The sequence below is a fragment of the Pocillopora verrucosa genome, chromosome 4 (assembly GCF_036669915.1).
Source record: "Pocillopora verrucosa isolate sample1 chromosome 4, ASM3666991v2, whole genome shotgun sequence".
Taxonomy (NCBI): domain Eukaryota; kingdom Metazoa; phylum Cnidaria; class Anthozoa; order Scleractinia; family Pocilloporidae; genus Pocillopora; species Pocillopora verrucosa.
The window spans coordinates 7,299,931-7,313,813 of NC_089315.1; the positions used below are offsets into that span (position 1 = coordinate 7,299,931).

At 36.9% G+C, this 13,883-nt stretch overlaps 3 protein-coding genes across 3 annotated transcripts; 1 reads left to right on the forward strand and 2 right to left on the reverse strand.

The window, feature by feature from the left end:
- Positions 1-920: 920 nt before the first annotated feature.
- On the reverse strand, positions 921-1,931 carry LOC131786368 (beta-1,3-galactosyltransferase 5-like). The gene has a single exon (XM_059103425.2). It carries the CDS (start codon positions 1,929-1,931, stop codon positions 921-923), a length of 1,011 nt encoding a protein of 336 aa, XP_058959408.2.
- Positions 1,932-3,129: 1,198 nt separating this feature from the next.
- Positions 3,130-8,511, reverse strand: LOC131786810 (translocon-associated protein subunit beta). The gene is made up of 6 exons (XM_059103879.2): positions 8,409-8,511; positions 7,045-7,205; positions 5,615-5,713; positions 4,988-5,099; positions 4,226-4,303; positions 3,130-3,344 (listed from the first exon to the last, which is right to left on the reverse strand). Exons 1-6 carry the CDS (start codon positions 8,415-8,417, stop codon positions 3,234-3,236), a joined length of 570 nt encoding a protein of 189 aa, XP_058959862.1. The 5' UTR covers positions 8,418-8,511; the 3' UTR covers positions 3,130-3,233.
- Positions 8,512-8,604: 93 nt separating this feature from the next.
- Positions 8,605-13,862, forward strand: LOC131786220 (tetratricopeptide repeat protein 24). The gene is made up of 3 exons (XM_059103240.2): positions 8,605-9,516; positions 11,699-11,914; positions 12,126-13,862. Exons 1-3 carry the CDS (start codon positions 8,889-8,891, stop codon positions 13,103-13,105), a joined length of 1,824 nt encoding a protein of 607 aa, XP_058959223.2. The 5' UTR covers positions 8,605-8,888; the 3' UTR covers positions 13,106-13,862.
- Positions 13,863-13,883: the final 21 nt, after the last annotated feature.

Below are 13,883 nucleotides of genomic sequence, written 5' to 3' on the forward strand. Positions count from 1 at the left end.
CCTCACATCGACTGTCATGGGATAAAAGTTCCCCTTCCTGTAAATAATACTGGCAATAGACTGGGCACTGATATTGGTCCTAGATTTGATGGTACTCAAGTTGTTTTCAATTGTTGATCTGATGCACGCTTGAATTTGATCAGGGTTGAGAAAACTCGTGTTAGACTTTTCACTTACAGAATTTTAATCAATTTTTACTACATTGTATTTACAAATTTTATCACGGTCCAAATTACACAGAGAGAAATATCGAAATGGAGAGTTACCGGCCAAGTCACAGTAGTACAAATTGCAACATGAGCCTCATGAGCATTATAGCTTGGACTTCAGAGTTGCGTGTGGTCATGAGTGAGTGAATTCAGGCATTAAGTTAAGGAAATCTAAAGGAAACAGTGTGCATTACATAAATCTCGTATATTTTCTCTCAGTTAGTACGTGCGCTACGTTTCGTCAATTTGGCGGGTACACTGTACGGACCACTAAATTTAAAAATTTGTTCGAAATGAAATATTTCCCTATATAAACCCGCGGATATAACATACCTTACTAACTTCGTTTTCACGGTCCGCACCGAAGCTCGTGAAACGGGAGCTCGTTTTTTCCACTCGGATTTAAAGCCTGCCGTTACATACCCTTAACAGTCTTAAAAACTTGTTTAGTTAACCTTCAGAATTTGAATTCAAAATGGGTTTCAGTCATAGTTCTTGAGGATTTTTTGTTGTCGAGGAAACTTTACATCCGTGTATTGTTAACATTGTTGGTATATGTATAGAAATAAATGTTACTTTTGGAGATTCAGATCTAGCCAAACCTGGAATATTCTCCTATTCAACATATAAAGGAAGGATTTCCTATCTGTTTTTTTGGTTTATTTTTTTCGGTTGCCTTCAAAACTGCAATGTTACCGATTAGACCACTCTTCAATTAAAACCGGTTTCAAGCTTTAGATATCTTTCGTGAAAAGCAAACAGCCGTTCAGGTGATAAGCTATCCCCTACTGCAAAAGTTGCATTCAATGCTGCATCATCCCAAGTTCTCTCCAATCGAGGAAGCCATAGTCTGATCAAAGTTCCTTCTCCATCAAGCTGGGTAGGAACAATACCTAGATGTTTAGCCAATACTCCTAAATACGCGTCTTCCATTTTAAATGAGCGAATGTTTTTAGACGCGATGAGAAACTCGAGAACAACTTTTTTAGACATGATGTAAAATGGACCATTCGGATAAACAGGATATGAAGTGCCATTGAAATCCTCATAACTGATAAAGTACTTGTGGCCCGGGTCTCGAATGGCAGGTGAATTATAAAGCAGAGTTCCTCCGAACAACATGTCAGGTAAAGAAGTAGTTTGCAATCGCCAAACCATCCTTCGGACATCTAGGTACACATCGTCGTCTACTTTGACCACAAACTTGACGTTTACTGCTGAGGCAAATCTCAACGAATTCAGAGTCTTTTGTACCAGCAACGAATATGATTCTGTGAAGTTTAATCTCAGAATATCTCCATGAATCATGCTTTCACTTTTCACCACAGTTTCAACCTCTTGTTCTTGGCTGTGGCCGCAGACGAAGAAATACTGGATAAGAAGGTTATTGGTAGAGTTAATAGGGTCCTTCAAGATTCGTACGTTTGAATGATCTTGTGCAACAGAATGGTTGATGAAGACGGACAGCCAAGTCTGTCGAATGGCGTATCTTTGTTCAAGGTTGAAAGGCGCGCTTATTATCAATATAAGAACAAACTTTTCGGTCTCCGGGACCGGCTCGATGAATTCTGGCGATGGATTTACCCATTCTCGATTGAATTTTTTCACAGTCAGCAAATTTATCCATCTTCGGCTCAACTCCAACACAGCTGACTTAAAAGACGTAAATAACGGGGAAGTTTGTAAAGAACTTGACTCTGATGGCTTCACCTCCCAGGTCATTACATACACTGTCACACAAACACCCAATAGAGAGAGAACAGAAAAAAGAAAAAGCAGTCTGCGTAACCGAAACCTTCCCATCTCTTCCTAAGAATCTGATGGCATACCAAAATTTTTAACTGAAACACCTCATTTCATATCAATTAAGTTAACAAGTTCCTTTCATCGATAATTTGAATAACAAGGTAATCAAAATTATTCCTCGGATTTAGCGCGGTTCATCAACAACCTTTGTTCGATTATTGTTCGAATGCTTTCATCTATGCAAACGTCACTGGGATTTAGTTCTCCTATATTTGATTTCCATCGATGGTTAATTAGATAAGTTTAGAGTTCTGCCTACAGTTACGAGCTTATTTTAAACTCAACTGATTAATTAGCATGACGATCGCAATTTCAGCAAAATAAAAAAAAGAGGTAGAAAAAAAAAAAAAAAAAGAAGGAAAGAAGAGAAAAAAAGACATGAGCCGCAAAAGAGCAGCGCCAGTAGTTTAGGAGAGCTCTTATGTCCCACACAACTTGGTTGGTTGCTATAGCAATTGTTGCAAAGTGTCAGAAATTTTTGCATTAAGGACTTCACCAGAATCTCCTCGCTGTTTTGGCATTGTTTACCCTGCGGGACATTTGAGGAACACAGTAAAGTTTGTACCACGTCCTCAGAGGGTGATTACGTTGCCAAATCGATGAACGTGAAAACTTTAGCCTGTATGTTTTATCAAAAATTTGAACGCATTAACTTCAGTTTTCTATGGTTAAGCGTTTAACGTGTTAATATAAAGGATCGGTTCTTGACTAATCAGAGTCCGCAGCGAGCCTCAATTCATCAGCTTGTAGTCTTGAATCAAAGCATGTTTAGTTTCATGCGCTCATGGTATCCTGGTAACATTTCAGAAGAAACAAGGAGTATATCTCCTGGTCGTCAATAAGCATTAGCAGTTTAGGCATTATAACTAGCCGACCTCATTCCTCTCCTCTAAAGAGAAAAGACTGGACGTGAAAAAGTACCAGAAACTGAGCCCATGCAAGTCGAACAAAATACGCCGCTTACACCCTACCGTAGCAAACTCGTTCCCAGGTCTCTCTTACCCTCCTCCCCAGGAGCTCTACGGGGAGAGAAGAAAAGAGAGCTTGGGAATAAGGTCCCCTCTTATGGGAGAAGCTTAGAAGTGCCTTAAAAAATCTAAAGACTTCATAAATATTCTTCGTAAAAACGTTTTTATTAAAATTCATTTAGTATTAAACAAATTTCCTGCTGGGGGGATCCATGGATGTAACATGACCCCTTCACATTTCTTCTTGGCTTTAGTTCTTCTTTGCCTTGAAGTTTTCATACTTTGAGTGGCTTCGAAACCAGACAAGAAACGGTATTAGAATGGTGGGTAAAGACATCAGACTAAAAAGACCCCAGTCCACCTGTAAAGGAGAAAATATTGATTCTTGTGAGCACACTGGAGTAGCTGATCAAACGTGTGTGGTGAAGACATGCAGTTGTGCTACAAAAAATGGAATTAGTGTTCCATAAAAGCAGAAAATACAACTGTTTTGAGAAGGGTTGTCCCAAAAAAGAAAGCCTAAAAGTACATGCTACAATACTGAAAGGTAACAAAGTCAGATATAAGAAAATATCATCATAAGGATGAGGCATTGCAGGTTTAATAATTTTTTTTATTTATTTGACTTATTAAAATTTATTGATTACCAGATACCCAGATTACCTTTCCAGATTGTGACAGGAACCTTTGCCCTTTTTTGAAAACCTTTCTAGAAACAGCTGTATATACTAGTTATTGAAGTTACTTCTGTTTAAAAGCATTATTCCTGCTGGAACTTGCAAAAGATGAATGAATGGATGAAGGAACCAATCCAGAAACATACAAATTAACAAATGAAAAAAGATGAAAGTACAAGATTTTTGGAAATAGTTTATCAGCCATTCAAATAAAAATAAGCTTTCAATGAAACAGGAAAAGGCCACATAAGTAAAGAAACCAACCAAGTGAAAGTAGAGATTAAATTTGTATGGGTAAAAAATACAGTAGTTTTTTTTTTCCATACATGGCCTGTTCTGGATGTCCTTGCATTGAAGAGCAAAAGATATCACTACTTTGCATGTTTAGGTGCCACAGATCTTATTTTCTAAATGCAGTTTTTTTCACCAATTACACTCACCAACCATTCTCTGGCAGAATTAACTTCAACAGAAATACTTATTCTAAATGAAAGCTAAATGGCAAGATGGAAAATCCTTCACTCATTATTCAGAAATACTCATTGCACAAGCCTGCCAAACTTACCAGATGTGGAGAATGTTTACGGTCATATTCATTTTGGGGCATAATTCCTCCTTCTCCTGGGGCTGTAGAAAAAGCAATCTACCAGGGAAAGAACATAATAAAAAAATAATGTAATACCAACTTAATAATATTTCTTCCACTGTTTTCTTCAACCTTGCATCAAGAGCTTGGTTTCAAAATGTTGGTAATTCTTGCTTTGTTTTTCTCATAAAAATAATTTTAATTTAGTTATATCCCATGCCTTTCTGAGAATCACCCAGATTTCACAAATTTTCTGGCCTGTAAAATGGTTTTTATAATTCATTAACTTTCCAAGTTATTCCAAAACATTTAGGACTCCTAATACACAATGCACTTTGAAAAGTGCCCAAAAAGAGACAGCATACCACAAGATTCCTTAACCCTTTAACTCCTGAGATCTGGGCCTGGATAAGTGTTAACAAAACATACTGTGCTATACAATGGATAGAGATTTACCCAGTGGATAGCATTATCCACCCTTCGAACAACTGGGGTCTGATTGTTAATTCTCCCGGCTAGCTGCTACATATTTCCTTGTAAATCACCAAGCAGAATTTGGAGTTACATCAAGATAACAGCCACCTGATAGTTTTGATTATTCTCCTTACATAATGTAATAATAAAACTAGATATTATTGGGAGAAGTAACATGTTAATCACTTCTAAATATTAAGGAATAAACAGTCTCTGAGCAGCAACTACCAAGACTACCAATACAACAAAACAATTCAGTGAGTTTACCTGAGGATCTGGGGCATCTTCAGAAGCTTTGTAGGTTACCTGTGCTGCAGTGAAGTTGAATGTACCAGACTTTAAGGGTTCCAGGATGATAGTGTGCGATACATTTGAACCACTGACGGGCCAGTTAAAGAAAACTGGTAGTTTAACATTATGTTGATTTACAATGTTATGTCATAAACCCACAAGTCTGCAGCAGACCTGGATGAGAACCATTTCATTTTTGGACCCAGACTAGTGCAAGAATTCCCAAAATCAATTTTGGTGGTTGGCTCTCTTTTCTAAAGGTGTTGACCAAACACAGCAAATGACTTATTTCTAGTAAAAGTAACAAAAAAAAGGTTTGAGCTTCTTGAGAGTCTGAACTTTCATTTCTATCCTTAAACATCCTCATTTAGTTTTGATTTAAGATTTTTTTAAATTTTTGATTGTAAGCTCAAGAATAAGACTCGTTAGAGAAAGCAACTGGGGATGAGGGAATATGTTTTTTTCCCTTCTCATCATGCAAAAATCTCATAATCACTACAATATATCTGTAACAAGTATTAAGAAAACAACCCATCATTTGCTGCAACAGTGGAGGATACCTTTCAGAAGAACTAGTATTTACAACAAGTATATGAAGGATACGGTGCAATAGTTTTCCACTTGACGGAAAGTAATCCATGGAGAACCTTAAACTCATCAGCTGGGAAAGAATTATCTGACAAAGACACTGATGTGGCGGGCCTGAAGAGTAGAAAATAATTTTAACCTTTTCACTCTCAGATCTCATAAGTAATTTTCCTTACTGTCTGCCATACAGTTCTTATGATGTTAGTCCAGAGAATTTGGTATTGGATCAACTAACAATTGCCCAACTGATATTTCTCTTTATTCTTATCACATCTCTTCTTGACATTGTATTGATTTTTTAGGGAGAAATTCTGGCTTGGTCACTCCTGGGAGTTTAAGAGTTAATGATACAGTAATGAGAATAAGAGAAAAACAATGATTACATTTTTCCCTCTATGTTTACCTTTCAGGAGTGACCAAAGAGTAATTTCTCCTCAAAACATTGATAGATTTTTAGTAAAGAGGCAATGAGAAGTAAGAAAATTATCTGCTGGGGGATATTGTTTGATTTGATACCGATCATTACACGATAAACGGCAGACGCTATTTATGAAAACTGATGGTTAGACCTTGGTAGTGAAAGGGTTAATGGGTGTAAGGTAAAAGGTAAAGTCTGTACTCAAGACTATTAACCTACCCAGGTGGAACTTAGCCCTCTTTCCAAGTAGCATAAAGCACCTAGGAGTATTACTACTTCCCCCTGGATGGGATACTAGTGCATTGCAAGGTTATGTACCCCTTAGCATTTCATGAAGGCTTCACTGATGATTTGCACAGTGGCTATACATGAAAGTGGGGAGAGGCTTTTTGAAAGGAAGGTGTCTTGTTCAAGAACACAACACAATGACCCAGCCAGGTCTTAAACTCCTTCCTCTCAACCTGGAGTCCACTGCACTGACCATTTGGCCACTGCATTTCCCATGTAGGGTGTAAGATTAACCCTTTACACCCTAAGAGTGACTAGCATCTAATTTCTCCCTACAATATCACTCCTGAATCACACAATAAGGTCATGAGAATAAAGGAAATGGTTAACAGGAAAGGAACCTTTTGATTGGCAAACAAATTCTCCTTGTCAGCAGCATAGGAAATGTATAAAGATCAGTGTGGAGAATATGCATACTGATGTTAAGGTGTAAGATTAAAGTAAAACTCTACTGAAGAACCTGACTAAATTGATGGATTGAAATGGGTTATTCTTATAGTCAATAAACTCATGCAATCCTAAAAGCCAATAAAATCAAGGCAAAATTGACCAACCAAGTTAAAAAAAAAAAAAAAATCCAATAAAACCATTCCAGCACATGTGTGATTTGGGCAAGCCCTCTACAGAGCATTCTGCTAATGGCAGTTGAAACTCTGAGCCTTTTTTACAAACCCCATATTGTATAGACATGCTGAGAAAATAATGCTGGCTGAGTATATCAGCACATGAATGACCTTACCCATTTCCAACATTGTAGATGCTGTAGTGCACAGTCAATTCCTTTCCTTCAACAACAAATTGGTTGAGAATATTTTTGGAGATAAGAAGTCTGGCACTAGAATCACCTTCAGCACTTAATGCACAGCCTATCAATGCTCCAATAAGGAGACACAAACACAGCTGAAAGATGAAAAATAAAAATAAAATTAACCATTTTCACTCTCACATCAGTATATATATTCTCCATACTGCTCCCTATACATTCCTTATGTAATTGACAAGGAGAATCTGTTTGACGATATGAAGCTTCTTTAGGTTGTTATCATTTCCATTTATAATTCTTGTGACCTCAATGTGTGATTCCATGGTGACATTGTAACGAGAAATTTCATGCTAGTCCCTCTTTGGGGTCAAAACATTAAGATGCATTTCTGAGCCCTTAAGACCCCCTGAAGATGATTAAAAATGCACAACTTCTGCTAAAATCAAAAATGCCTTATCCAGTGAAAAGTTAATTTCTACACTGGCATGATATCTTGTTAAAACAGGAAATTGTCTCCATTTATACACAACGAAATGAGTAAAGGCTGAAAGGGAGAATTACAATTCTTAATCATCAGGGGCATTAATGACTTTATGAAAGTGACATTATGCTTAAATATTCCTTGGTATGATGTTTACCTCATACCAAATAATGAGATAAATTGAGCAAAAAAAAACTAAAAAAATTTGGTAAAATTTCCGCACAGCCCCATACTATTGTAAAACAAATCTGTTTTCCCAATGGCTATGTATTGTTTTATTCATTGTTTTCTCTATCCAAGAACTGAATGCATAATGTAGTATGGGGCTGTGCGGAAATTTTACCAAAAATTTAAATGTTTCAATATTAAAGAACTTCTCTTTTACTGTTTCCTCGCTGAATTAAGTGAAATAAAGCCAGTTTCTACCCAGGATTTTTAAAGGTGCCACTTTTAAGGTTTTAAGCACGAATAAACCATCAAATAATAACAAGAAACAACGGTAAACTTTTTCTTTGGTATATTTTTTGAACGGTGAATAACTATTTAATATAATATAATCGGCTCAGGATCATCGCCGTTAAAGACGTTAAAAAATATATTATGAATAAGAATTAGTCTCACAGACTTCAACAGCCTTTTTTTTAAAACTGACAAGCTACGTTCAACTTTGCGTGCTGGTCTCTTGCAAATTCCAATTCATAAACAAAGCATCAGTACACGTGATAACAACTGTTTCCGAGCACTTTGACTATGAAAATTCAAGATTTCGGCCATTTTAGGCACAGGTTGCTGCTCTGGTCAGATCTCGAAAGTACTGCGACAAAAAAAATTACGGTAAAATGACAAAATCTGCACTTACTGGTTTCATTCTTGCTACTACACACCACTATCCCACCGTTTCGCCAAACTTCTAAAGAAAAAGAGAATGCAGCAGTATTGAGATGACGTGTTCGAAAGCGAGGCGCACGATTCACGCATGACTCCCTGACTGTTTACCCGAGCCGCCGGTCGTAGACGTGACGTCACCTTGCCCTTCACAACGGAGACCAAACAGACATAAGCAGTCTAAAATCGGACGGATCAGCTGGGGATTTGATAACAGGCTGTGTTGTACGAGCTGGTCCATAAGCGTTTCTTACCTACTATGTGCATTATATAGTTAACACGAGAGCATTTGCAATAACTTTTGGAGGTTTGCAGATCGCAAGATATACCCCAAAACAGCGTCGTATGCGTTTTGTTTTGAGTGGTATGTAGACTTCTCGCTCATATATACTTTGCACACTGTCACCAAACCTTTTCAGTCCAAGGCTGTGTTTTCTGACTTATTGGTCCGGAGATGAACAATAAATTGATTTCAGAGCAAGTAGATGGAGCTACAAGACTTGGTCATGAGCAGCTTGCTAAAGGAAACATTGACGAGGCTTGCAGTTCGTTCGAAAAAGCCGTTCAACTTGCAGAAAGCTTGAAAGAAGGGTTTACGGAAAGAGCTTGCTATTTCAATCTTGGAGCGTGTTATGTTGCACGTGGGGATCCTAAACGTGGCGTGGAATACTTAAAGAAATCTTTTCCGCCCGATAAAGAGTCGGACGGAAGGACAAATTATGCAGATTTGCAGTACAATTTGGGAACTGCTTACGATGCTTTGAGCGACATTCAGAAGGCTGTGGAATGTTACGAGATCGCTGCTGAAGAATATAAAGCTCAAGAAAACTTGGAAATGCGAGGAGAAACTCTTCTCAGACTGGGTAAAGACTGGACGAATATCGGCGACCTGAAGAAAGCTGCAGAAATTTACCAACAATGCGCCAATATATTCCAGGAAATGGGAGACAAAAATACTCAGTTACTTATTTTGAACAACCTTGCTAGTTTGCTTGGAGAAGTTCGGGACATTGCAGCCTGTGGTAAAGTGCTTGCGCAAGTTATTGAACTTTGTCAAGATGTCGACGACAATGCTTTGAAATGTAAGTACAATATAAAGTTTGTATATACACTTTTTGTTAAGTATCCATTGCCCGTATAATTTGGCAATAATTGATATCACATAAACGCCTCAGCAAACATGGCCTTGGCCTCGAAATATTTCGAATTCCATCATTTCCCTTTAGTTACCAGCTCGGAAACTGTAAATTTTTTTTATCTCCCGTTAGTTAGGGTAGTTTTGTTTATTCCCGTTTTGTAAAACAAAACTAACCTTAAGTGTTGCTAGTTTCTGTTTTTCATTCTACTTGTGTGCTAATTTGACATAATAACTTTTTCGTGTAACAATTATTGATTAAAAGTAAATTTTATCGCTTCATCTGAAGATGTAACTTGTGACCTATGCGAGGAAAAAAGATTCTCCCTTTCTTCTGCTACTGAAGGAATGCCATTCACAAATTTTGCACTTTCTGCTGCCAGAGTATGTGATCCTGTGGACTTTGCAAACTTGGCACATTCAGAGTTAGTCAAGCATCTCGCAAGCTGGAATTAAACCGAAATCTAATAGCCACAATTACTTGCTTGTATTGTAAGTTAATATTCTTACTTAGTTCATGAGAGCCATGGCACATGAGTTACTACTGTAGGATAGATTTAGCTTTGCAAATTTGTACCTATAGATTGATTGGCAGTGTGTTATGCATTTGATGAAAGAAAGCATGACTCCTGAAACACTAGATGTGTAAATTGATGGCAGAAAAATTTACAAAGTTCTCTCTGTCAAAAAAAGTTATTGAAAACTGAGGGAGAGTAATTCAATATTGAAGATAAGAATTGGTTGATTTTTAATGTTACAGTACAGTTATAACTAAGGGAAGTTAATTTAGAGTGGTAGTGGTAGCTTTAAGTGCATGTATTTGCACATTAAAACCTTTTTGAGCCTCAAAAACACTTTAGCTGATTTAAACAGGTCTTGCTGCACCCACTTGTGGGTTGCTAGCAATCGTTGGCTTCTTGAATTCATGGCCATCAACCAAACCCTGGGGCAGAATTATTTGTTAGGGACTGGCCACTACTACTTAAATAATTCTTCTACAGCAAAACATAGAGGCTGATTTAATCAGACAAACAGTAATACTTTATTGCTGATTGCAGTATCCTTTATGTATTTATTAGTCAGTGATATTAATAATAATAATAATTATGACAGTGATAAAAATCAATGGTGCTGAGAAGAATTAGTCTTTTTAGAATTATTTTCTGCTCAGCAAGAGGTACAGTTGCTCAGGTGGATGAATGATCTTGTTTTGGTTTTTAAATTAGGGATTAGGGAAGCTTTTCCTTTTGAAGGATTTAATTTCCCCTCTTTTAGTAATGATGGGTCAATTGAATTCTATGTTGAAGTTATTGACAACTTCCTCATTTATACCAGTTTTTTTTTAAACCAATTGACATACATGTACAGCTATAAGGAAAAATTAACCTTACATTAAATTAACAAAAAACATTTTAACATTAAATATTAATGTACAAAGCATTGCAGCTTGAATTTGAATTTGTGACAAAAACAGAATTCAATGGCCCAAGATAATTCACCTATGTGAATTATTGTTTTCATGGCAATGCAATGTAAATAATAATGAATTCCAGCTTGAAATAAATTGTCAGTGTTATTTAACTGTTGCCATTAAGTGTATTTTTTAGTACAACTCTGGTAATTTTAAGGTATGAGGAAGCATACAACATTTTGTTGGTTGAAGTCAGAGATTCAAAGGGGACTATTAAGGACTGAGTTTTAAATTTCTGCACTTAATTTGTCAGCCTGCAAAGTTGTATGCCATTTCAATTTTTTGTTCTACAGCACTATGAAACAAAAAGGAAAGGTGTCTGTCCTGAAAATCTATTCCTTTGGTAGTAGTAAGATATTTAATGACTTGTGATATTTTAAATTTGGGAAATCTGTTCTGCAGACTGAAGACACATTGTGCTAGTCATACAAATTTAGAATTCGTAGCTCCTGGAGAAAAATACAGTATTTGAAGTTTTCCATCATTCTCAAAGCCTGGGGTAACAAATACATGTATAATATATGATGACAAGTTTTTGTTATTCCATGGATGACACCATACATGCGCACTGAATAATGCTTTTTAATGCATTTCTCCTCGCTGAAATAGTGAAATTATCCCTAATTGTTAAAGTAAACATTGTTGCCTCTTGTTACAGGTAAAGTTTACAATGATATTGGTCTAGTTTACAGTGGATTGAAGTCTTATGAGAATGCAGCAGAATGCTTTGAACTGGCAATTCCCCTCATGCGTACTGAGAGTACAAACAAGGAACTAGAAGCTGTTCTTCAACAAAATTTAGGAGCTGTGTATAATCAACTTAAGCAGTTCAACAAGGCAATGGAGTGTCACAGGCAGGCAGTCACCCTTCATGGTAAGAGATCATGACAGTTAGAATATGTAAAATGTAATCATTGATTTGTTGCCAAAAGCATGTGCTTAATGAAAAAATCTGTGGAAATTTACAGATATGCAACATCTTTGATGAGATCAAGTTGAGTTTCAAAAATTATGAAGCAAGTTAAAGAGAATTACCTCTGAATGGTAAATTTTATTACCTGTTGTCTTCTGTTTTTTTGTCATAGGTGAGCATTCAAACAGGGAAGCCCAAGGACAATCCTTCTGTAACATGGGGTTTGCTCAAAGTCAGCTTGGAGAATACAACAAAGCTGGGGAGAGTTTCTCACATGCAATTCAGGCAGCCAAAGATTCTAATGATAAGAAAGGCTTGTGGCAAGCTTATGAGGGGTTGGCAGCAGTTAGCTTTCTGGGCCGGGAATATGACAAGGCAGTGGAGTATTATAAGTTGGCTTTGTCTGTTCTTTCAACTACTAATGATGCAAGCCCTGAACATAACAACAGAATTGTCAGCAAACTTACAAATGCATTAGAATGCCAGTTGGTTTTGTCAAAGCAATTGAATGGTAGGCTACCACCCATAAGATTGAACAGTGTGAAAAGTGATGTTGTAGACAATGTCGAGAAGGTTAAAAAGAAAGGAAAGCGAATTGGCAAAACACGTTCAAGACAGGAGCATCACCAGCTGATTGCTAGAGGAATTGATGGAGATCAAACTACCTCAGAGGAATCTGAAGGATCGGGTTCAGGAGAGGAGTCCACTTCAAGTGATGAAGAGGTGCAAGAGAATGAACAAGCTGTCAAGGATCATCATTTCGTCCAAAGGGTGATAACTACAGAAGCTGAAGTTCATCATGAAAGAAAAACAGCCAATAGGGAAAGGAAAATGACATCTACAAGTTCCACTGAGGAAGAACGTGTCATCAGGGAGAGGGAAAGGAGGGAGAGAAAACACCGCCAATCACAGAAAGCTCGAGATTTGGCATCCAGAGAACCACTGAAGTCAACACAAGGAGACAACATCTATGAGCAGGTAACTGATGACAGAGTGGCCTCCCCTGCGAGAAGTGATTACTCTGATGAGATGCCACGGGCACACAGAGAAGCATACTTGGCTTCAGTCCAGGCTTCCTCGTCACACAAGCTAGACTCACACAGATCACAAGAGGAACAAATTGTCCAATCCAGAACTTGTGTTATTCAGTAATTAAAACAATTATATTAATATAACAGCTTTTATAATGGGTTTTGTGCAAAGGAGGTATATATGGCTTATGAGGTGATTTTGAAAAAAAAACTAGAAATTGTGACTCAAGCATTGGTAAACCTCAACTATAAAACAGTCAAAAGGGAGAATCTTCATCAAATTTTAGCAAATGCTCTATGAAGGAAACTTGGCTGTTATCCTCCTATTTAAGGAATCACAAAGACATATACCTTACTCTTGATGAAATCAACAGGTTTCTTTAATATGTTTCTATTTTAATACCACCTTTTTATGGCTTGTCAATGGTGTATCTTTGGATACATTAATACAGAAATTACAAAATGGTTTATGTTATTTCAACATAAGTTGTTATACTGAACAGGGGCTCTATCTTGGCAAAAATACTGAAATTGGCCCCAAAAAATCATTTGCACCTTTTTGGCACAAAAACTTTGTGGTTATGTGTGTTTGAAAGACAATTTAATTTAATTGATATTTTATGTAGGGCATGAACATTTATTAAGGAAATAACTACATAACTTTCATATTTAGTGATATAGTTTTAAAATTTCAAGAGTTGTTTCAGTCTGAGGTGATGCTGTGAAATGCTCATAGAAAGATAAGGTCTTGGTAATTTGAGTAGGTTGTCTTGTGTCTAAGAAATTAAACTTTATACATACATTCAAGTTGCAAAGTTTTTTTGTGGGAGGCAGTACTCTTTTAATTATGGCAATGAGTTCAAAATAAATTCAATTTGTCTTTGGCAGTGTTGTGATCT

What these genes read in the sequence shown, in the direction of transcription:
- LOC131786368 (XM_059103425.2), bottom strand. Translation starts at nt 1,931, where the DNA reads ATGACCTGGGAGGTGAAGCCATCAGAGTCAAGTTCTTTACAAACTTCC.
- LOC131786810 (XM_059103879.2), bottom strand. An exon ending in ATCTACAATGTTGGAAATGG is followed by an intron (nt 5,714 to 7,044) that starts GTAAGGTCATTC and finishes TCTACTCTTCAG; the next exon opens with GCCCGCCACATCAGTGTCTT. An exon ending in AAGATGCCCCAGATCCTCAG is followed by an intron (nt 4,304 to 4,987) that starts GTAAACTCACTG and finishes TTTCCCTGGTAG; the next exon opens with ATTGCTTTTTCTACAGCCCC.
- LOC131786220 (XM_059103240.2), top strand. Translation starts at nt 8,889, where the DNA reads ATGAACAATAAATTGATTTCAGAGCAAGTAGATGGAGCTACAAGACTT. An exon ending in CGACGACAATGCTTTGAAAT is followed by an intron (nt 9,517 to 11,698) that starts GTAAGTACAATA and finishes CTCTTGTTACAG; the next exon opens with GTAAAGTTTACAATGATATT. An exon ending in GCAGGCAGTCACCCTTCATG is followed by an intron (nt 11,915 to 12,125) that starts GTAAGAGATCAT and finishes TTTTTGTCATAG; the next exon opens with GTGAGCATTCAAACAGGGAA.